The sequence below is a fragment of the Ascaphus truei genome, assembly GCF_040206685.1.
Source record: "Ascaphus truei isolate aAscTru1 chromosome 3 unlocalized genomic scaffold, aAscTru1.hap1 SUPER_3_unloc_9, whole genome shotgun sequence".
In the NCBI taxonomy this organism is placed as follows: Eukaryota; Metazoa; Chordata; class Amphibia; order Anura; family Ascaphidae; genus Ascaphus; species Ascaphus truei.
Window position 1 is genome coordinate 258,966 of NW_027453832.1, and position 22,978 is coordinate 281,943.

Sequence of the window (22,978 nt, forward strand, 5' to 3'; positions counted from 1 at the left end):
TCTCTAACTCTTCTCCCCCCCCTATCTCTCTAACTCTTCTCCCCCCCCTATCTCTCTAACTCTTCTCCCCCCCCTATCTCTCTAACTCTTCTCCCCCCCCTATCTCTCTAACTCTTCTCCCCCCCCTATATCTTTAACTCTTCTCCCCCCCCTATATCTCTAACTCTTCTCCCCCCTATATCTCTAACTCTTCTCCCCCCCTTATCTCTCTAACTCTTCTCCCCCCTATATCTCTAACTCTTCTCCCCCCCCTATATCTCTAACTCTTCTCCCCCCTATATCTCTAACTCTTCTCCCCCCCTTATCTCTCTAACTCTTCTCCCCCCTATATCTCTAACTCTTCTCCCCCCCCTATCTCAGTAACTCTTCTCCCCCCCTATCTCTCTAACTCTTCTCCCCCCCTATCTCTCTAACTCTTCTCCCCCCCCTATCTCAGTAACTCTTCTCCCCCCCTATCTCTCTAACTCTTCTCCCCCCCCTATCTCTCTAACTCTTCTCCCCCCCCTATCTCTCTAACTCTTCTCCCCCCCTATCTCTGTAACTCCCCCCCCCCTATCTCTCTAACTCCTCTCTCTCTTCCCCCCTGCCCCCCCCGCCCCCCCCAGGAGTTTCTTGACCGCTGTAAGATGACGGCCTTTGGGAGCCTGGCTCTGATTGACGAGGGGGCCGGGGAGGAGGAGGGGGTCAGTGTGAGCCTCCCGGGGGTCCGCAGAGGTGAGTACAGTAACCCGGGCTGTGAGAGAGAGAAGCGCACACGCACACGCGTGTTACAGGACTTTGCGTGTCTCCTCCGCAGGTGACATGAGCTCCAGACACTTCAAGCCGGAGATCCGGGTCACGTCGCTGCGCTTCTCTCCGACCGGTGAGTGACCGGGAGCCCCTGTCCCAAAGAGCTCACAATCTAATGACCGACTGTCCCAACGTCACACGGCGCCCGAGACCCACTGCAAAGGCTGGCGCGTTACCACCACGCTTCTCCTTTAGCTTTTAGCAGGTCGAGGACCTGGGGGGGGGGGGGTGTAGTGGAGGAGGACCTGGGGGGGGGGGGTGTAGTGGAGGAGGACCTGGGGGGGGGGGTGTAGTGGAGGAGGACCTGGGAGGGGGGGGGGGTGTAGTGGAGGAGGACCTGGGGGGGGGGTGTAGTGGAGGAGGACCTGGGGGGGGGGTGTAGTGGAGGAGGACCTGGGGGGGTGTAGTGGAGGAGGACCTGGGAGGGGGGGTGTAGTGGAGGAGGACCTGGGAGGGGGGGGTGTAGTGGAGGAGGACCTGGGGGGGGGTGTAGTGGAGGAGGACCTGGGGGGGGGGGGGTGTAGTGGAGGAGGACCTGGGGGGGGTGTAGTGGAGGAGGACCTGGGGGGGTGTAGTGGAGGAGGACCTGGGGGGGGGGGCGTAGTGGAGGAGGACCTGGGGGGGGGTGTAGTGGAGGAGGACCTGGGGGGGGTGTAGTGGAGGAGGACCTGGGGGGGGTGTAGTGGAGGAGGACCTGGGGGGGGGGGGAGGGGTGAAACAGCAGGACACACTGGTGAGGGAAGGGTGGATATCCCCCATCCTTAACTTCCGTCGGGTCCCTGACACCCCCTCTCCCTCTTTTCTCCCCTCCCCCCATCTCTCCCTCTCTTCTCCCCCCCCCCCCATCTCTCCCTCTCTTCTCCCCCCCCCCCATCTCCCTCTCTTCTTTCCCCCCCCTCTCCCTTTCTCTTTCCCCCCCTCTCCCTTCTCTTTCCCCCACCTCTATCTCTTGTCCCCACCTCCATCCCTCTCCCTCTCTCTCCCTCTCTCTCTCTCCCACCCGCATCTCTCTCTCTCTCCCTCCCACCCCCACCTCTCTCCATCTCTCCCTCCTACCCCCATCTCTCTCCCTCCCACCCCCATCTCTCTCCCTCCCACCCCATCTCTCTCCCTCTCTCCCTCCCACCCCATCTCTCTCCCTCTCTCCCTCCCACCCCCATCTCTCTCCCTCTCTCTCCCTCTCTCCCCCATCTCTCTCCCTCTCTCCCTCCCACCCCATCTCTCTCCCTCCCCCCCACCCCCATCTCTCTCTCCCTCTCACCCCATCTCTCCCCCTCTCTCCCTCCCACCCCCATCTCTCTCCCACTCCCCCACCCCCTCTCTCTCTCCCTCTCACCCCCTCTCTCTCTCCCTCTCAACCCATCTCTCTCCCTCTCTCCCTCCCACCCCCATCTCTCTCCCACCCCCACCCCCATCTCTCTCTCCCTCTCACCCCATCTCTCTCCCTCTCTCCCTCCCACCCCCATCTCTCTCCCTCCCACCCCATCTCTCTCCCTCCCACCCCATCTGTCTCCCTCTCTCCCCCCCACCCCCATTTGTCTCCCTCTCTCCCCCCCACCCCCATCTCTCTCCCTCTCTCCCTCCCACCCCCATCTCTCTCCCTCCCACCCCATCTCTCTCCTCCATCTCTCTCCCTCCCACCCCACCCCCCCCCCCTCAGGACGGAGCTGGGCAGGCACCTCCACAGAAGGTCTCCTGATCTTCTCCCTGGACTCTGGCTCCATGTTTGACCCGTTCCAGCTGGATGAGGAGGTGACGTCGGGCGCGGTGCGCAGGACTCTGCGTGGCGGGGAGTGGACACGCGCCATCGTTATGGCGATGAGACTCAACGAGGAGCCGCTGCTCCGCGAGGCGCTGGAGAGCGTGCCGTGTGCGGGGGGTGAGTGGCACACCTCTACACACGTGTACATGTCTACTGCACACGCAGACACGCAGCTACACACGTGTACACGTCTACTGCACACGCAGACACGCAGCTACACACGTGTACATGTCTACTGCACACGCAGACACGCCGCTACACGCGTGTACACGTCTACTGCACACGCAGACACGCAGCTACACACGTGTACACGTCTACTGCACACGCAGACACGCAGCTACACACGTGTACACGTCTACTGCACACGCAGCTACACACGTGTACACGTCTACTGCACACGCAGCTACACACGTGTACACATTGTTAAAGCGTAGAAATAAAATCAATGAGTCAAGGGTTCAATGTAACACATGAGTTTATCTGCACCATGGCACAGTTGGGAGACAAGAATTCAGAAAGAACTCAGGCCTCTGAAAACATAATGCTTAGTATCACATTTTTATACATTTCAAAATGAGTAATACACCCCTTAAGGGGGCTGGCTTACAGATAAATGATATATGATGACTTATACAAAAAAGACATATTGATACCAAAATATGCTGCATATGCTATATTCTTATCGATAATTTACCATAATGTGGGCCTCTTAACCTTGTGACATAAGGGAGTTACTCTGTTCAGCCCTGTATACACTGTAACTGTTAGATAATAAAGCCTAAGATCAGCAGGAATATCTAACACAGGAGAAATCGCTTACGAATGCTATTTCAAATCTTGCATGCCTTGTAGGAATTACACAAGGGTTAGTTACATCTAGGAGCGATACTCTGCAGATTCAAACATTCACAGTTCATTCATTCATTCACGAATGAAACAAATATACATTCATATAGCAAACACTCAGAAAATGGTGGTTTAGGCCAAAATGGAGGTGATGATAGCCACACACATTATCTCAATCTTCACAACATCTACTGCACACGCAGACACGCAGCTACACACGTGCACACGCAGCTACACATGTGCACACATCTACTGCACACGCAGACACGCAGCTACACACGTGCACACGCAGCTACACACGTGCACACATCTACTGCACACGCAGACACGCAGCTACACACGTGCACACGCAGCTACACACGTGCACACATCTACTGCACACGCAGACACGCAGCTACACACGTGCACACGCAGCTACACATGTGCACACATCTGCACACGCAGACACGCAGCTACACACGTGCACACATCTACTGCACACGCAGACACGCAGCTACACACGTGCACACATCTACTGCACACGCAGACACGCAGCTACACACGTGCACACGCACCTACACACGTGCACACATCTACTGCACACACAGACATGCAGCTACACACGTGTACACCTACTGGACACGCAGGTACACATGTGTGCTCCTTCTGCACACGCAGACACGCAGCTACACAAGTTCACACGCAGACACGCAGCTACACAAGTTCACACGTGCACACATCAACTGCACACACGGACACGCAGCTACACACGTGCACATGCAGACATGCAGCTACACACGTGTACACCTACTGCACACGCAGACACGCAGCTACACATGTGCACGCAGCTACACACATGCACACACGTACACGCAGCTACACACGCACACATCTAGTACACACGCAGACACAGTTACACACGTGTACACATCTACTGCACCCGCAGACACGCTGTTACACACGTGTACACATCTACTGCACACGCAGACACGCAGCTTCACACGTGTACACATGTGCACACGCAGGCACGCTGCTGCACACATGCACACATCTGCTGCACACGCGGACACGCAGCTTCATACGTGTACACATGTGCACACGCAGGCACGCTGCTGCACACACATATCTACTGCTCAAGCAGTTCTCTTCTCCACGCTGCCGGAGCTGTACGTGTGATTGTGTTACATTGTGTTGTGTTCTCCCTGTAGTTGCGGTTCTCTGCGCCTCGCTCTCGGAGCTGTACGTGTGATTGTGTTACATTGTGTTACATTGTGTTACATTGTGTTACATTGTGTTACATTGTGTTACATTGTGTTGTGTTCTCCCTGTAGTTGCGGTTCTCTGCGCCTCGCTCCCGGAGCTGTACGTGTGATTGTGTTACATTGTGTTACATTGTTACATAGTAGACGAGGTTGAAAAAAGACGTACGTCCATCAAGTTCAACCTATGCTAAATTCAGACAACAGATACTTTATCCTATATCTATACTTATTGATCCAGAGGAAGGCAAACAAAAAACCCCATTAAGGGAAAAATGTATTCCTTCCTGACTCCAAGAATTGGCAATCGGATTAATCCCTGGATCAGCGTCCTTCCCATGTATACTTATTTGGTATATCCCTGTATACCTTTCCCATCTAAAAAGATGTCCATCCTTTTTCTGAACAAATCTATTGTATCTGCCATCACTGTCTCCATGGGTAATGGATTCCACATTTCAACTGCCCTTACGGTAAAGATCCCTTTCCTTTGTTGCTCGTGAAATTTCCTTTCCTCCAACCTTAAGGGATGCCCCGAGTCCTTTGTACTGCCCGTGGGAGGAATAGTTCTTTTGAAAGCTCCTTGTATTGTCCCCGAATATATTTGTATATAGTTATCATATCCCCTCTTAGACGCCTCTTATCTAATGTAAATAAATCTAATTTAGCTAGCCTCTCCTCATACGTTAGAATGTCCATCCCCTTTATTAATTTGGTGGCTCTTCTCTGCACTCTCTCTAGTTCCATAATGTCTTTTCTTAGGATTGGTGCCCAAAATTGTACTCCATATTCAAGGTGTGGTCTTACTAATGCTTTGTAAAGGGGCATAATTATGTTTACTTCCCTTCCATCCATTGCCCGTTTGATGCAAGATAAGATCTTGTTTGCCTTTGCAGCTACTGCATGACATTGGGCACTATTGCTAAGCCTGCTGTCTACAAGCACTCCTAAATCCTTCTCCATCAAGGATTCCCCCAATATATCTCCATTTAATTTGTAAGTCGCCTTTTTATTCTTGCATCCCAAATGCATAACCTTACATTTATCTGTATTAAACCTCATCTGCCATTTACCTGCCCACTTTTCCAGTCTCTCCAAGTCCTTCTGAAGAGAAATTACATCCTGCTCTGATTCTATTACCTTACACAATTTAGTATCATCAGCAAAGATGGAGACTTTGCTCTCGATCCCAACCTCAAGGTCAATAATAAACAAGTTAAAAAGCAGGGGTCCCAGTACTGATCCCTGAGGTACTCCACTCACGACTTTAGCCCAACCTGAAAAAGTTCCATTTATGACAACCCTCTGTTGTCTGTCCTTTAACCAGTTTTCAATCCAGGTGCATATATTATTACTGAGTCCAACTTTCTTTATTTTGTACACCAACCTCTTGTGTGAAACCGTATCAAAAGCCTTTGCAAAATCTAAGTAGACCACATCAACTGCATTACCCTGGTCTAAATTCCTACTTACCTCCTCAAAGAAACAAATAAGGTTAGTTTGGCAAGATCTATCCTTAATAAATCCATTCTGACTATTGCTAATAATTTTGTTTTCCATTAGGTATTCCTGAATATTATCCCGTATTAAACCTTCAAGTAGTTCCCCTACTATTGAAGTCAGGCTTACAGGTCTGTAATTCCCCGGGTGTGATCTAGCTCCCTTTTTAAATATAGGCACCACATCTGCTTTACGCCAATCTTGTGGTACTGAGCCTTTGGAAATGGAGTCCTTGAATATTACATATAATGGTTTTGCTATTACTGAGCTTAACTCCTTGAGAACTCTTGGATGTATGCCATCGGGGCCAGGTGCCTTATTTACTTAAATTTTTTCAAGCCGCTTATGAACTTCTTCCTCAGTTAACCAATTGGTCATTAATATGGAGGTTGTGGCTTCCTCCTGCGGCACTACTATTGAACTTGATTCTTCCCTGGTAAACACAGAGGCAAAGAATTTGTTTAATACCTCTGCTTTTTCCTTATCTCCAATAATCTGCCTGCCCATCTCACACTGAAAGGGCCCTATATTTTCTTTTCTCATTTTTTTGGTTATTAAGGTACTTAAAGAACTTTTTAGGGTTGACCTTACTTTCTATTGCAATCCTTTTTTCATTATCAATTTTTGTTAATTTGATTTCCCTTTTGCAATTTTTGTTACATTCCTTATAATTCTGATACGATGTCTCTGTCCCTTCTGACTTAAATAATCTAAACGCCTTCCTCTTCTTGTCCATTTCCTCCCCTACCTGTTTATTTAGCCACATTGTTTTTGACTTATTTCTTTTATACTTATTACCCAAGGGTATACACTGATAAGTGTGCTTTTCTAACAACGTTTTAAACACTGCCCATTTATCTTCTACATTTTTCCCTGCAAAAACATCATCCCATTGTATTACTACTAGATTAGACCTCAGTTTATTAAAATCTGCCTTTCTAAAGTTGAAGGTCTTTGTTGAACCCAAGTAATCTTTTTTTTGATAATTTATTTCAAATGAGACCATGTTATGATCACTGTTACCCAAATGTTCCAGGACTTGAATATTTGTTATTACTTCTACATTGTTTGATATGACCAAATCCAGAACTGCCCCTCTCCTGGTTGGTTGATCAATAATTTGGGTCATATAATTATCTTTAAGCACCCCCAAAAACCTGTTTCCTTTTGTTGTAACACTAATCTCATTGCCCCAGTCTATGTCTGGATAATTAAAATCCCCCATTATGCAAACATGGCCCAGTTTTGATGCCTTCTCCATTTGCAAAAGTATTTTAGCTTCCTCAATCTCACAGATATTTGGTGGTTTATAGCATATTCCCACAAACATTTTCATCATTCCCTTCATAAACATCATCAATTATAATAGGTTTTAGAGCCGGTTTAACATATAAACATACTCCACCTCCCCTTCTATTTGTTCGATCCTTCCGAAAAAGAGAATAACCCTCTAAATTAACTGTCCAGTCATGAGTTTCATCCCATTTCACAAATTGTGTTACATTGTGTTGTGTTCTCCCTGTAGTTGCGGTTCTCTGTGCCTCGCTGCCGGAGCTGTACATGTGATTGTGTTACATTGTGTTACATTGTGTTACATTGTGTTGTGTTCTCCCTGTAGTTTCGGTTCTCTGCGCTTCGCTGCCGGAGCTGTACGTGTGATTGTGTTATGATTGTGTTACATTGTGTTACATTGTGTTACATTGTGTTACATTGTGTTACATTGTGTTGTGTTCTCCCTGTAGTTTCGGTTCTCTGCGCTTCGCTGCCGGAGCTGTACGTGTGATTGTGTTATGATTGTGTTATGATTGTGTTACATTGTGTTACATTGTGTTACATTGTGTTACATTGTGTTGTGTTCTCCCTGTAGTTGCGGGTCGCTGCCGGAGCTGTACGTGTGATTGTGTTATGATTGTGTTACATTGTGTTACATTGTGTTACATTGTGTTGTGTTCTCCCTGTAGTTGTGGTTCTCTGCGCGTCGCTGCCGGAGCTGTACGTGTGATTGTGTTACATTGTGTTACATTGTGTTGTGTTCTCCCTGTAGTTTCGGTTCGCTGCCGGAGCTGTACGTGTGATTGTGTTACATTGTGTTACATTGTGTTACATTGTGTTGTGTTCTCCCTGTAGTTTCGGTTCTCTGCGCGTCGCTGCCGGAGCTGTACGTGTGATTGTGTTATGATTGTGTTACATTGTGTTGTGTTCTCCCTGTAGTTGCGGTTCTCTGTGCCTCGCTGCCGGAGCTGTACATGTGATTGTGTTACATTGTGTTACATTGTGTTACATTGTGTTGTGTTCTCCCTGTAGTTGCGGTTCTCTGCGCGTCGCTGCCGGAGCTGTACGTGTGATTGTGTTACATTGTGTTACATTGTGTTACATTGTGTTGTGTTCTCCCTGTAGTTTCGGTTCTCTGCGCGTCGCTGCCGGAGCTGTACGTGTGATTGTGTTATGATTGTGTTACATTGTGTTGTGTTCTCCCTGTAGTTGCGGTTCTCTGCGCGTCGCTGCCGGAGCTGTACATGTGATTGTGTTACATTGTGTTACATTGTGTTGTGTTCTCCCTGTAGTTGCGGTTCTCTGCGCGTCGCTGCCGTAGCTGTACGTGTGATTGTGTTACATTGTGTTACATTGTGTTACATTGTGTTGTGTTCTCCCTGTAGTTTCGGTTCTCTGCGCGTCGCTGCCGGAGCTGTACGTGTGATTGTGTTATGATTGTGTTACATTGTGTTACATTGTGTTGTGTTCTCCCTGTAGTTGCGGTTCTCTGCGCGTCGCTGTACGTGTGATTGTGTTACATTGTGTTACATTGTGTTGTGTTCTCCCTGTAGTTGCGGTTCTCTGTGCCTCGCTGCCGGAGCTGTACGTGTGATTGTGTTACATTGTGTTACATTGTGTTACATTGTGTTGTGTTCTCCCTGTAGTTTCGGTTCTCTGCGCTTCGCTGCCGGAGCTGTACGTGTGATTGTGTTACATTGTGTTACATTGTGTTACATTGTGTTGTGTTCTCCCTGTAGTTTCGGTTCTCTGCGCGTCGCTGCCGGAGCTGTACGTGTGATTGTGTTATGATTGTGTTACATTGTGTTACATTGTGTTACATTGTTTTGTGTTCTCCCTGTAGTTGCGGTTCTCTGCGCGTCGCTGCCGGAGCTGTACGTGTGATTGTGTTATGATTGTGTTACATTGTGTTACATTGTGTTACATTGTGTTGTGTTCTCCCTGTAGTTGCGGTTCTCTGCGCGTCGCTGCCGGAGCTGTACGTGTGATTGTTATGATTGTGTTACATTGTGTTACATTGTGTTACATTGTGTTGTGTTCTCCCTGTAGTTGCGGTTCTCTGCGCGTCGCTGCCGGAGCTGTACGTGTGATTGTGTTACATTGTGTTACATTGTGTTACATTGTGTTGTGTTCTCCCTGTAGTTGCGGTTCTCTGCGCGTCGCTGCCGGAGCTGTACGTGTGATTGTGTTACATTGTGTTACAGTGTGTTACATTGTGTTACATTGTGTTGTGTTCTCCCTGTAGTTGCGGTTCTCTGCGCGTCGCTGCCGGAGCTGTACGTGTGATTGTGTTATGATTGTGTTACATTGTGTTACATTGTGTTACATTGTGTTGTGTTCTCCCTGTAGTTGCGGTTCTCTGCGCGTCGCTGCCGGAGCTGTACATGTGATTGTGTTACATTGTGTTACAGTGTGTTACATTGTGTTACATTGTGTTGTGTTCTCCCTGTAGTTGCGGTTCTCTGCGCGTCGCTGCCGGAGCTGTACGTGTGATTGTGTTACATTGTGTTACATTGTGTTACATTGTGTTGTGTTCTCCCTGTAGTTGCGGTTCTCTGCGCGTCGCTGCCGGAGCTGTACGTGTGATTGTGTTACATTGTGTTACATTGTGTTACATTGTGTTACATTGTGTTGTGTTCTCCCTGTAGTTGCGGTTCTCTGCGCGTCGCTGCCGGAGCTGTACGTGTGATTGTGTTACATTGTGTTACATTGTGTTACATTGTGTTACATTGTGTTGTGTTCTCCCTGTAGTTGCGGTTCTCTGCGCGTCGCTGCCGGAGCTGTACGTGTGATTGTGTTACATTGTGTTGTGTTCTCACTGTAGTTGCGGTTCTCTGCGCGTCGCTGCCGGAGCTGTACGTGTGATTGTGTTACATTGTGTTACATTGTGTTGTGTTCTCCCTGTAGTTGCGGTTCTCTGCGCGTCGCTGCCGGAGCTGTACATGTGATTGTGTTACATTGTGTTACATTGTGTTACATTGTGTTGTGTTCTCCCTGTAGTTGCGGTTCTCTGCGCGTCGCTGCCGGAGCTGTACATGTGATTGTGTTACATTGTGTTGTGTTCTCCCTGTAGTTGCGGTTCTCTGCGCTTCGCTGCCGGAGCTGTACGTGTGATTGTGTTACATTGTGTTACATTGTGTTACATTGTGTTACATTGTGTTGTGTTCTCCCTGTAGTTGCGGTTCTCTGCGCGTCGCTGCCGGAGCTGTACGTGTGATTGTGTTACATTGTGTTACATTGTGTTGTGTTCTCCCTGTAGTTGCGGTTCTCTGCGCGTCGCTGCCGGAGCTGTACGTGTGATTGTGTTACATTGTGTTACATTGTGTTGTGTTCTCCCTGTAGTTGCGGTTCTCTGCGCGTCGCTGCCGGAGCTGTACGTGTGATTGTGTTACATTGTGTTACATTGTGTTACATTGTGTTACATTGTGTTGTGTTCTCACTGTAGTTGCGGTTCTCTGCGCGTCGCTGCCGGAGCTGTACGTGTGATTGTGTTACATTGTGTTACATTGTGTTACATTGTGTTGTGTTCTCCCTGTAGTTGCGGTTCTCTGCGCGTCGCTGCCGGAGCTGTACGTGTGATTGTGTTACATTGTGTTACATTGTGTTGTGTTCTCCCTGTAGTTGCGGTTCTCTGCGCGTCGCTGCCGGAGCTGTACGTGTGATTGTGTTACATTGTGTTACATTGTGTTACATTGTGTTGTGTTCTCCCTGTAGTTGCGGTTCTCTGCGCTTCGCTGCCGGAGCTGTACGTGTGATTGTGTTATGATTGTGTTACATTGTGTTACATTGTGTTACATTGTGTTGTGTTCTCCCTGTAGTTGCGGTTCTCTGCGCGTCGCTGCCGGAGCTGTACGTGTGATTGTGTTACATTGTGTTACATTGTGTTACATTGTGTTACAGTGTGTTACATTGTGTTACATTGTGTTGTGTTCTCCCTGTAGTTGCGGTTCTCTGCGCGTCGCTGCCGGAGCTGTACGTGTGATTGTGTTACATTGTGTTGTGTTCTCCCTGTAGTTGCGGTTCTCTGCGCGTCGCTGCCGGAGCTGTACGTGTGATTGTGTTACATTGTGTTACATTGTGTTGTGTTCTCCCTGTAGTTGCGGTTCTCTGCGCTTCGCTGCCGGAGCTGTACGTGTGATTGTGTTACATTGTGTTACAGTGTGTTACATTGTGTTGTGTTCTCCCTGTAGTTGCGGTTCTCTGCGCGTCGCTGCCGGAGCTGTACGTGTGATTGTGTTACATTGTGTTACATTGTGTTACATTGTGTTGTGTTCTCCCTGTAGTTGCGGTTCTCTGCGCGTCGCTGCCGCAGCTGTACGTGTGATTGTGTTACATTGTGTTACATTGTGTTACATTGTGTTACATTGTGTTGTGTTCTCCCTGTAGTTGCGGTTCTCTGCGCGTCGCTGTACGTGTGATTGTGTTACATTGTGTTACATTGTGTTGTGTTCTCCCTGTAGTTGCGGTTCTCTGCGCGTCGCTGTACGTGTGATTGTGTTACATTGTGTTACATTCTGTTACATTGTGTTGTGTTCTCCCTGTAGTTGCGTTTCTCTGCGCGTCGCTGTACGTGTGATTGTGTTACATTGTGTTACATTGTGTTACATTGTGTTGTGTTCTCCCTGTAGTTGCGGTTCGCTGCCGGAGCTGTACGTGTGATTGTGTTACATTGTGTTACATTGTGTTACATTGTGTTGTGTTCTCCCTGTAGTTGCGGTTCTCTGCGCGTCGCTGCCGGAGCTGTACGTGTGATTGTGTTACATTGTGTTGTGTTCTCCCTGTAGTTGCGGTTCTCTGCGCGTCGCTGCCGGAGCTGTACATGTGATTGTGTTACATTGTGTTACATTGTGTTACATTGTGTTGTGTTCTCACTGTAGTTGCGGTTCTCTGCGCGTCGCTGCCGGAGCTGTACGTGTGATTGTGTTACATTGTGTTACATTGTGTTACATTGTGTTGTGTTCTCCCTGTAGTTGCGGTTCTCTGCGCGTCGCTGCCGGAGCTGTACGTGTGATTGTGTTACATTGTGTTACATTGTGTTGTGTTCTCCCTGTAGTTGCGGTTCTCTGCGCGTCGCTGCCGGAGCTGTACGTGTGATTGTGTTACATTGTGTTACATTGTGTTACATTGTGTTGTGTTCTCCCTGTAGTTGCGGTTCTCTGCGCTTCGCTGCCGGAGCTGTACGTGTGATTGTGTTATGATTGTGTTACATTGTGTTACATTGTGTTGTGTTCTCCCTGTAGTTGCGGGTCGCTGCCGGAGCTGTACGTGTGATTGTGTTACATTGTGTTACAGTGTGTTACAGTGTGTTACATTGTGTTGTGTTCTCCCTGTAGTTGCGGTTCTCTGCGCGTCGCTGCCGGAGCTGTACGTGTGATTGTGTTACATTGTGTTGTGTTCTCCCTGTAGTTGCGGTTCTCTGCGCGTCGCTGCCGGAGCTGTACGTGTGATTGTGTTACATTGTGTTACATTGTGTTGTGTTCTCCCTGTAGTTGCGGTTCTCTGCGCTTCGCTGCCGGAGCTGTACGTGTGATTGTGTTACATTGTGTTACAGTGTGTTACATTGTGTTACATTGTGTTGTGTTCTCCCTGTAGTTGCGGTTCTCTGCGCGTCGCTGCCGGAGCTGTACGTGTGATTGTGTTACATTGTGTTACATTGTGTTACATTGTGTTGTGTTCTCCCTGTAGTTGCGGTTCTCTGCGCGTCGCTGCCGCAGCTGTACGTGTGATTGTGTTACATTGTGTTACATTGTGTTACATTGTGTTGTGTTCTCCCTGTAGTTGCGGTTCTCTGCGCGTCGCTGTACGTGTGATTGTGTTACATTGTGTTACATTGTGTTGTGTTCTCCCTGTAGTTGCGGTTCTCTGCGCGTCGCTGTACGTGTGATTGTGTTACATTGTGTTACATTCTGTTACATTGTGTTGTGTTCTCCCTGTAGTTGCGTTTCTCTGCGCGTCGCTGTACGTGTGATTGTGTTACATTGTGTTACATTGTGTTACATTGTGTTGTGTTCTCCCTGTAGTTGCGGTTCGCTGCCGGAGCTGTACGTGTGATTGTGTTACATTGTGTTACATTGTGTTACATTGTGTTACATTGTGTTGTGTTCTCCCTGTAGTTGCGGTTCTCTGCGCGTCGCTGCCGGAGCTGTACGTGTGATTGTGTTACATTGTGTTACATTGTGTTACATTGTGTTGTGTTCTCCCTGTAGTTGCGGTTCTCTGCGCGTCGCTGTACGTGTGATTGTGTTACATTGTGTTACATTGTGTTGTGTTCTCCCTGTAGTTGCGGTTCTCTGCGCGTCGCTGTACGTGTGATTGTGTTACATTGTGTTACATTGTGTTGTGTTCTCCCTGTAGTTGCGGTTCTCTGCGCGTCGCTGCCGGAGCTGTACGTGGAGAGGCTCCTTGTGTTTGTGGCGTCGCAGTTGGAGCGCTCTCGGCACCTTCAGTTCTACCTGACGTGGGCACATCAGCTGCTGGTGCAACACGGACACCGCATGAAGACTCGGTGCGGGACTGACCGGCGCGGGGGGCGGGACTTACCGGGGCGGGGCTAGGGGCAGCACGGACACCGCATGAAGACTCGGTGCGGGACTGACCGGCGCGGGGGGCGGGATTTACCGGGGCGGGGCTAGGGGCAGCACGGACACCGCATGAAGGCTCGGTGCGGGACTGACCGGCGCGGGGGGCGGGACTTACCGGCGCAGGGGGCGGGGCTTGGGGCAGCACCGACACCGCACGAAGACTCGGTGCGGGACTGACCGAACGGTGTGTTGCAGGGGGTGGGGCTGACAGGTGTAAGGGGCGGGGCTAGGGCCAGCGAGGTTCCCCTCTAACGCTCTCGCCTGTCTCTGCGGGTCCCCCTCTAACGCTCTCGCCTGTCTTTGCGGGTTCCCCTCTAACGCTCTCGCCTGTCTCTGCGGGTCCCCCTCTAACGCTCTCGCCTGTCTCTGCAGGTCTCCCTCTAACGCTCTCGCCTGTCTCTGCAGGTCCCCCTCTAACGCTCTCGCCTGTCTCTGCGGGTCCCCCTCTAACGCTCTCGCCTGTCTCTGCAGGTCCCCCTCTAACGCTCTCGCCTGTCTCTGCGGGTCCCCCTCTAACGCTCTCGCCTGTCTCTGCAGGTCCCCCTCTAACGCTCTCGCCTGTCTTTGCAGGTCCCCCTCTAACGCTCTCGCCTGTCTCTGCGGGTCCCCCTCTAACGCTCTCGCCTGTCTCTGCAGGTCCCCCTCTAACGCTCTCGCCTGTCTCTGCAGATCCCCCTCTAACGCTCTCGCCTGTCTCTGCAGGTCCCCCTCTAACGCTCTCGCCTGTCTCTGCAGGTCCCCCTCTAACGCTCTCGCCTGTCTCTGCAGGTCCCCCTCTAACGCTCTCGCCTGTCTCTGCAGGTCCCCCTCTAACGCTCTCGCCTGTCTCTGCAGGTCCCCCTCTAACGCTCTCGCCTGTCTCTGCAGGTCCCCCTCTAACGCTCTCGCCTGTCTCTGCGGGTCCCCCTCTAACGCTCTCGCCTGTCTCTGCAGGTCCCCCTCTAACGCTCTCGCCTGTCTCTGCGGGTCCCCCTCTAACGCTCTCGCCTGTCTCTGCAGGTCCCCCTCTAACGCTCTCGCCTGTCTTTGCAGGTCCCCCTCTAACGCTCTCGCCTGTCTCTGCGGGTCCCCCTCTAACGCTCTCGCCTGTCTTTGCAGGTCCCCCTCTAACGCTCTCGCCTGTCTCTGCGGGTCCCCCTCTAACGCTCTCGCCTGTCTCTGCAGGTCCCCCTCTAACGCTCTCGCCTGTCTCTGCAGATCCCCCTCTAACGCTCTCGCCTGTCTCTGCGGGTCCCCCTCTAACGCTCTCGCCTGTCTCTGCGGGTCCCCCTCTAACGCTCTCGCCTGTCTCTGCGGGTCCCCCTCTAACGCTCTCGCCTGTCTCTGCGGGTCCCCCTCTAACGCTCTCGCCTGTCTCTGCGGGTCCCCCTCTAACGCTCTCGCCTGTCTGCGGGTCCTCCTCTAACGCTCTCGCCTGTCTCTGCGGGTCCCCCTCTAACGCTCTCGCCTGTCTCTGCGGGTCCCCCTCTAACGCTCTCGCCTGTCTCTGCGGGTCCCCCTCTAACGCTCTCGCCTGTCTCTGCGGGTTCCCCTCTAACGCTCTCGCCTGTCTCTGCGGGTCCCCCTCTAACGCTCTCGCCTGTCTCTGCGGGTCTCCCTCTAACGCTCTCGTCTGTCTCTGCGGGTCCCCCTCTAACGCTCTCGCCTGTCTCTGCGGGTCCCCCTCTAACGCTCTCGCCTGTCTCTGCGGGTCCCCCTCTAACGCTCTCGCCTGTCTCTGCGGGTCCCCCTCTAACGCTCTCGCCTGTCTCTGCGGGTCCCCCTCTAACGCTCTCGCCTGTCTCTGCGGGTCCCCCTCTAACGCTCTCGCCTGTCTCTGCGGGTCCCCCTCTAACGCTCTCGCCTGTCTCTGCGGGTCCCCCTCTAACGCTCTCGCCTGTCTCTGCGGGTCCCCCTCTAACGCTCTCGCCTGTCTCTGCGGGTCCCCCTCTAACGCTCTCGCCTGTCTCTGCGGGTCCCCCTCTAACGCTCTCGCCTGTCTCTGCGGGTCCCCCTCTAACGCTCTCGCCTGTCTCTGCGGGTCCCCCTCTAACGCTCTCGCCTGTCTCTGCGGGTCCCCCTCTAACGCTCTCGCCTGTCTCTGCGGGTCCCCCTCTAACGCTCTCGCCTGTCTCTGCGGGTCCCCCTCTAACGCTCTCGCCTGTCTCTGCGGGTCCCCCTCTAACGCTCTCGCCTGTCTCTGCAGGTCCCCCTCTAACGCTCTCGCCTGTCTCTGCGGGTCCCCCTCTAACGCTCTCGCCTGTCTGCGGGTCCCCCTCTAACGCTCTCGCCTGTCTCTGCAGGTCCCCCTCTAACGCTCTCGCCTGTCTCTGCGGGTCCCCCTCTAACGCTCTCGCCTGTCTCTGCGGGTCCCCCTCTAACGCTCTCGCCTGTCTCTGCGGGTCCCCCTCTAACGCTCTCGCCTGTCTCTGCAGGTCCCCCTCTAACGCTCTCGCCTGTCTCTGCGGGTCCCCCTCTAACGCTCTCGCCTGTCTCTGCGGGTCCCCCTATAACGCTCTCGCCTGTCTCTGCGGGTCCCCCTCTAACGCTCTCGCCTGTCTCTGCAGGTCCCCCTCTAACGCTCTCGCCTGTCTCTGCAGGTCCCCCTCTAACGCTCTCGCCTGTCTCTGCGGGTCCCCCTCTAACGCTCTCGCCTGTCTCTGCGGGTCCCCCTCTAACGCTCTCTCCTGTCTCTGCGGGTCCCCCTCTAACGCTCTCGCCTGTCTCTGCGGGTCCCCCTCTAACGCTCTCGCCTGTCTCTGCAGGTCAGTGTCTCTTCTCCCGATGATTCACTCCTTACAGAAGAGTCTCCAGGGACACTACACAGAGGTCTCCAAACTGTGAGTGTCTCGCTCCCTTCTTACCGCCTTAAGTGTGCCGCCCTCCTTCCTTAAGTGTGCCGCCCTCCTTCCTTAAGTGTGCCGCCCTCCTTCCTTAAGTGTGCCGCCCTCCTTCCTTAAGTGTGCCGCCCTCCTTCCTTAAGTGTGCCACGGTCCTTGTCCTAATGCTCTGTGTGTGTCTTATCCATTTACCCCAACTCTCTGCCCCCTATCCTTTTACCAATGTCCATTTACCCCAACTCTCTGCCCCCTATCCTTTTTTCCAATGTCCATTTACCCCAACTCTCTGCCCCCTATCCTTCTACCAATGTCTTATCCATTTACCCCAACTCTCTGCCCCCTATCCTTTTACCAATGTCCATTTACCCCAACTCTCTGCCCCCTATCCTTTTACCAATGTCCATTTACCCCAACTCTCTGCCCCCTATCCTTCTACCAATGTCTTATCCATTTACCCCAACTCTCTGCCCCCTATCCTTCTACCAATGTCTTATCTATTTACCCCAACTTCCTGCCCCCTATCCTTCTACCAATGTCTTATCCATTTACCCCAACTCCCTGCCCCCTATCCTTCTACCAATGTCTTATCCATTTACCCCAACTCTCTGCCACTTATCCTTCTACCAATGTCTTATCCATTTACCCAAACTCTCTGCCCCCTATCCTTCTACCAATGTCTTATCCATTTACCCCAACTCTCTGCCCCCTATCCTTCTACCAATGTCTCATCCATTTACCCCAACTCCCTGCCCCCTATCCTTCTACCAATGTCTTATCCATTTACCCCAACTCTCTGCCACTTATCTTTCTACCAATGTCTTATCCATTTACCCAAACTCTCTGCCCCCTATCCTTCTACCAATGTCTTATCCATTTACCCCAACTCTCTGCAACCTTATCCTGCTACCAATGTCTCATCCATTTACCCCAACTCTCTGCCCCCTATCCTTCTACCAATGTCTTATCCATTTACCCCAACTCTCTGCCCCCTATCCTGCTACCAATGTCTCATCCATTTACCCCAACCCTCTGCCCCTATCCTTCTACCAATGTCTCATCCATTTACCCCAACCTTCTGCCCCCTCTCCTGCTACCAATGTCTTATCCATTTACCCCAACTCTCTGCCCCCTATCCTGCTACCAATGTCTTATCCATTTACCCCAACCCTCTGCCCCCTATCCTGCTACCAATGTCTCATCCATTTACCCCAACTCTCTGCCCCCTATCCTGCTACCAATGTCTTATCCATTTACCCCAACTCTCTGCCCCCTATCCTTCTACCAATGTCTTATCCATTTACCCCAACTCTCTGCCCCCTATCCTTCTACCAATGTCTTATCCATCTACCCCAACTTTCTGCCCCCTATCCTGCTACCAATGTCTTATCCATTTACCCCAACTCTCTGCCCCCTATCCTTCTACCAATGTCTTATCCATCTACCCCAACTCTCTGCCCCCTATCCTGCTACCAATGTCTCATCCATTTACCCCAACTCTCTGCCCCCTATCCTGCTACCAATGTCTCATCCATTTACCCCAACTGTCTGCCCCCTATCCTTCTACCAATGTCTCATCCATTTACCCCAACTCTCTGCCCCCTATCCTTCTACCAATGTCTCATCCATTTACCCCAACTCTCTGCCCCCTATCCTTCTACCAATGTCTCATCCATTTACCCCAACTCTCTGCCCCCTATCCTTCTACCAATGTCTCATCCATTTACCCAAACTCTCTGCCCCCTATCCTTCTACCAATGTCTCATCCATTTACCCCAACTCTCTGCCCCCTATCTTGCTACCAATGTCTCATCCATTTACCCCAACTCTCTGCCCCCTATCCTGCTACCAATGTCTTATCCATTTACCCCAACTCTCTGCCCCCTATCCTTCTACCAATGTCTTATCCTTTTACCCCAACTCTCTGCCCCCTATCCTGCTACCAATGTCTCATCCATTTACCCCAACTCTCTGCCCCCTATCCTTCTACCAATGTCTCATCCATTTACCCCAACCCTCTGCCCCCTCTCCTGCTACCAATGTCTTATCCATTTACCCCAACTCTCTGCCCCCTATCCTGCTACCAATGTCTTATCCATTTACCCCAACCCTCTGCCCCCTATCCTGCTTCCAATGTCTCATCCATTTACCGCAACTCTCTGCCCCCTATCCTGCTACCAATGTCTTATCCATTTACCCCAACTCTCTGCCCCCTATCCTTCTACCAATGTGTTATCCATTTACCCCAACTCTGTCCCCTATCCTTCTACCAATGTCTTATCCATTTACCCCAACTCTCTGCCCCCTATCCTTCTACCAATGTCTTATCCATTTACCCCAACTCTCTGCCACTTACCCTTCTACCAATGTCTTATCCATTTACCCAAACTCTCTGCCCCCTATCCTTCTACCAATGTCTTATCCATCTACCCCAACTCTCTGCCCCCTATCCTGCTACCAATGTCTTATCCATTTACCCCAACTCTCTGCCCCCTATCCTTCTACCAATGTCTTATCCATCTACCCCAACTCTCTGCCCCCTATCCTGCTACCAATGTCTCATCCATTTACCCCAACTCTCTGCCCCCTATCCTTCTACCAATGTCTCATCCATTTACCCCAACTCTCTGCCCCCTATCCTTCTACCAATGTCTCATCCATTTTCCCCAACTCTCTGCCCCCTATCCTTCTACCAATGTCTCATCCATTTACCCCAACTCTCTGCCCCCTATCCTTCTACCAATGTCTCATCCATTTACCCCAACTCTCTGCCCCCTATCCTTCTACCAATGTCTTATCCATTTACCCCAACTCTCTGCCCCCTATCCTTCTACCAATGTCTTATCCATTTACCCCATATCTCTGCCCCCTATCCTTCTACCAATGTCTTATCCATTTACCCCAACTCTCTTCCCCCATCCTGCTACCAATGTCTCATCCATTTACCCCAACTCTGTCCCCTATCCTTCTACCAATGTCTTATCCATTTACCCCAACTCTCTTCCCCCATCCTGCTACCAATGTCTTATCCATTTACCCCAACTTTCTGCCCCCTATCCTGCTACCAATGTCTTATCCATTTACCCCAACTCTCTGCCCCCTATCCTTCTACCAATGTCTTATCCATTTACCCCAACTCTCTGCCCCCTATCCTGCTACCAATGTCTTATCCATTTACCCCAACTCTCTGCCCCCTATCCTTCTACCAATGTCTTATCCATTTACCCCAACTCTCTGCCCCCTATCCTTCTACCAATGTGTTATCCATCTACCCCAACTCTCTGCCCCTATCCTTCTACCAATGTCTCATCCATTTACCCCAACTCTCTGCCCCCTATCCTTCTACCAATGTCTCATCCATTTACCCCAACTCTCTGCCCCCTATCCTTCTACCAATGTCTCATCCATTTACCCCAACTCTCTGCCCCCTATCCTTCTACCAATGTCTTATCCATTTACCCCAACTCTCTGCCCCCTATCCTTCTACCAATGTCTTATCCATTTACCCCAAATCTCTGCCCCCTATCCTTCTACCAATGTCTTATCCATTTACCCCAACTCTCTTCCCCCATCCTGCTACCAATGTCTCATCCATTTACCCCAACTCTGTCCCCTATCCTTCTACCAATGTCTTATCCATTTACCCCAACTCTCTTCCCCCATCCTGCTACCAATGTCTTATCCATTTACCCCAACTTTCTGCCCCCTATCCTGCTACCAATGTCTTATCCATTTACCCCAACTCTCTGCCCCCTATCCTTCTACCAATGTCTTATCCATTTACCCCAACTCTCTGCCCCCTATCCTGCTACCAATGTCTTATCCATTTACCCCAACTCTCTGCCCCCTATCCTTCTACCAATGTCTTATCCATTTACCCCAACTCTCTGCCCCCTATCCTTCTACCAATGTGTTATCCATCTACCCCAACTCTCTGCCCCTATCCTTCTACCAATGTCTCATCCATTTACCCCAACTCTCTGCCCCCTATCCTGCTACCAATGTCCTACCCATTCTATCACGATGTCCCGAGCGTTGGGATGACCCCTTAAGCCGCCCCTCTGCTTTTAGCTGTGACTGGAATCTGTACAACATGAAGTTTGCCGTGTGCCTGTCGCGGCAGCGCGGGGTGAAGCGCGCCGCGGAGAAGGCTGAAGCCTCCGGGTCTGACGAGGAATCTGCGTCCGACAGTCTGGGGGAGGCAGAGATGCAGCTCTGAGGAGACCCGCAGAGCATTGCGCTGCTGCATAAACTTGGAAATGAGCTTGTTCTACACGAGACCTGCAGAGCATTCCTCCGCTGTAAGGCCATGGAGGGGAGACTGTTCTACACGAGACCTGCAGAGCATTCCTCCGCTGTAAGGCCATGGAGGGGAGACTGTTCTACACGAGACCTGCAGAGCATTCCTCCGCTGTAAGGCCATGGAGGGGAGACTGTTCTACACGAGACCTGCAGTGTTTATAACCTTTCATGTCACATTACAATCCTGCAGAGCATCGCAATGACCGGACGTGGCCTCTCTGTGAGCGGACGTTGCCTCTCTCTGTGACCGGACGTGGCCTCTCTGTGACCGGACGTGGCCTCTCTCTGTGACCGGACGTGGCCTCTCTCTGTGACCGGACGTGGCCTCTCTCTGTGACCGGATGTGGCCTCTCTCTGTGACCGGACGTGGCCTCTCTCTGTGACCGGACGTGGCCTCTCTGTGACCGGACGTGGCCTCTCTGTGACCGGACGTGGCCTCTCTGTGACCGGACGTGGCCTCTCTCTGTGACCGGACGTGGCCTCTCTCTGTGACCGGACGTGGCCTCTCTCTGTGACCGGACGTGGCCTCTCTCTGTGACCGGACGTGGCCTCTCTGTGACCGGACGTGGCCTCTCTGTGACCGGACGTGGCCTCTCTCTGTGACCGGACGTGGCCTCTCTCTGTGACCGGACGTGGTCTCTCTCTGTGACCGGACGTGGCCTCTCTGTGACCGGACGTTGCCTCTCTCTGTGACCGGACGTTGCGGTGTCTGCAGGAGGAAGGAAGCCGGTCCTTGTAGGACCACCGGATCCACCTCTCCGTTTCGTGGTATCCGACATGTAATATGTTCGTATCTTCCCGTTCCAGCTGTACATCATTCAGCCATTTATACCGTGCAGCCACCCCTGGGGTGGGATCCTGAATAAAGTGACGTATATTTCTAGCCCCTTTGTGTTTGTGTTACAGATGTATACCGTGCAGCCACCCCTGGGATGGGATCCTGAATAAAGTGACGTATATTTCCAGCCCCTTTGTGTTTGTGTTACAGATGTATACAGTGCAGCTACCCCTGGGGTGGGATTTCCTGAGCACATATTCCAGCCTTTGCAGGAGTATAACCGAGGGAAACCTGGTCTGCCCTTAACCACTACACCATGCCTCTTCCAATAGAATAAACACATTATCCATCGCGCTCTCCCCCCACCCTCCGTGCTCTCCCCCCTCCCTCCGTGCTCTCCCCCCTCCCTCCGTGCTCTCCCCCCTCCCTCCGTGCTCTCCCCCTCCCTCCGTGCTCTCCACCCACCCTCCGTGCTCTCCCCCCTCCCTCCGTGCTCTCCCCCCACCCTCCGTGCTCTCCCCCCTCCCTCCGTGCTCTCCCCCCTCCCTCCGTGCTCTCTCCCCTCCCTCCGTGCTCTCCCCCCTCCCTCCGTGCTCTCCCCCCTCCCTCCGTGCTCTGCTGTCCCCCCTCCCTCCGTGCTGTCCCCCCTCCCTCCGTGCTCTCCCCCCTCCCTCCGTGCTGTCCCCCCTCCCTCCGTGTTCTCCCCCTCCCTCCGCGCTCTCCCCCCTCCCTCCGCGCTCTCCGGCCTCCCTCCGCGCTCTCCCCCCTCCCTCCGCGCTCTCCCCCCTCCCTCCGCGCTCTCCCCCCTCCCTCTGCGCTCTCCCCCTTCCCTCTGCTCTCTCCCCCCTCCCTCTGCGCTCTCCCCCCTCCCTGTAAATGAGCGGGGACTCCCTGTAAGTGAGAAGTGAGCGGGGGGCCTCCCTGTAAGTGAGAAGTGAGCGGGGGGCCTCCCTGTAAGTGAGAAGTGAGCGGGGGGGCCTCCCTGTAAGTGAGAAGTGAGCGGGGGGCCTCCCTGTAAGTGAGAAGTGAGCGGGGGGCCTCCCTGTAAGTGAGAAGTGAGCGGGGGGCCTCCCTGTAAGTGAGAAGTGAGCGGG

General features: G+C 52.0%; 1 protein-coding gene across 1 annotated transcript in view; it reads left to right on the forward strand.

The window, feature by feature from the left end:
* The window catches only part of PWP2 (PWP2 small subunit processome component), a 66,388-nt gene extending 44,317 nt beyond the window's left edge, over window positions 1-22,071 (forward strand). The window contains 6 exon segments of the mRNA XM_075580597.1: window positions 606-714; window positions 797-862; window positions 2,450-2,668; window positions 13,762-13,912; window positions 16,733-16,807; window positions 20,876-22,071. Of these exon segments, the coding sequence (XP_075436712.1) occupies window positions 606-714; window positions 797-862; window positions 2,450-2,668; window positions 13,762-13,912; window positions 16,733-16,807; window positions 20,876-21,023 (768 nt within the window). The 3' untranslated portion in view covers window positions 21,024-22,071.
* The last annotated feature ends 907 nt before the right edge of the window (window positions 22,072-22,978 follow it).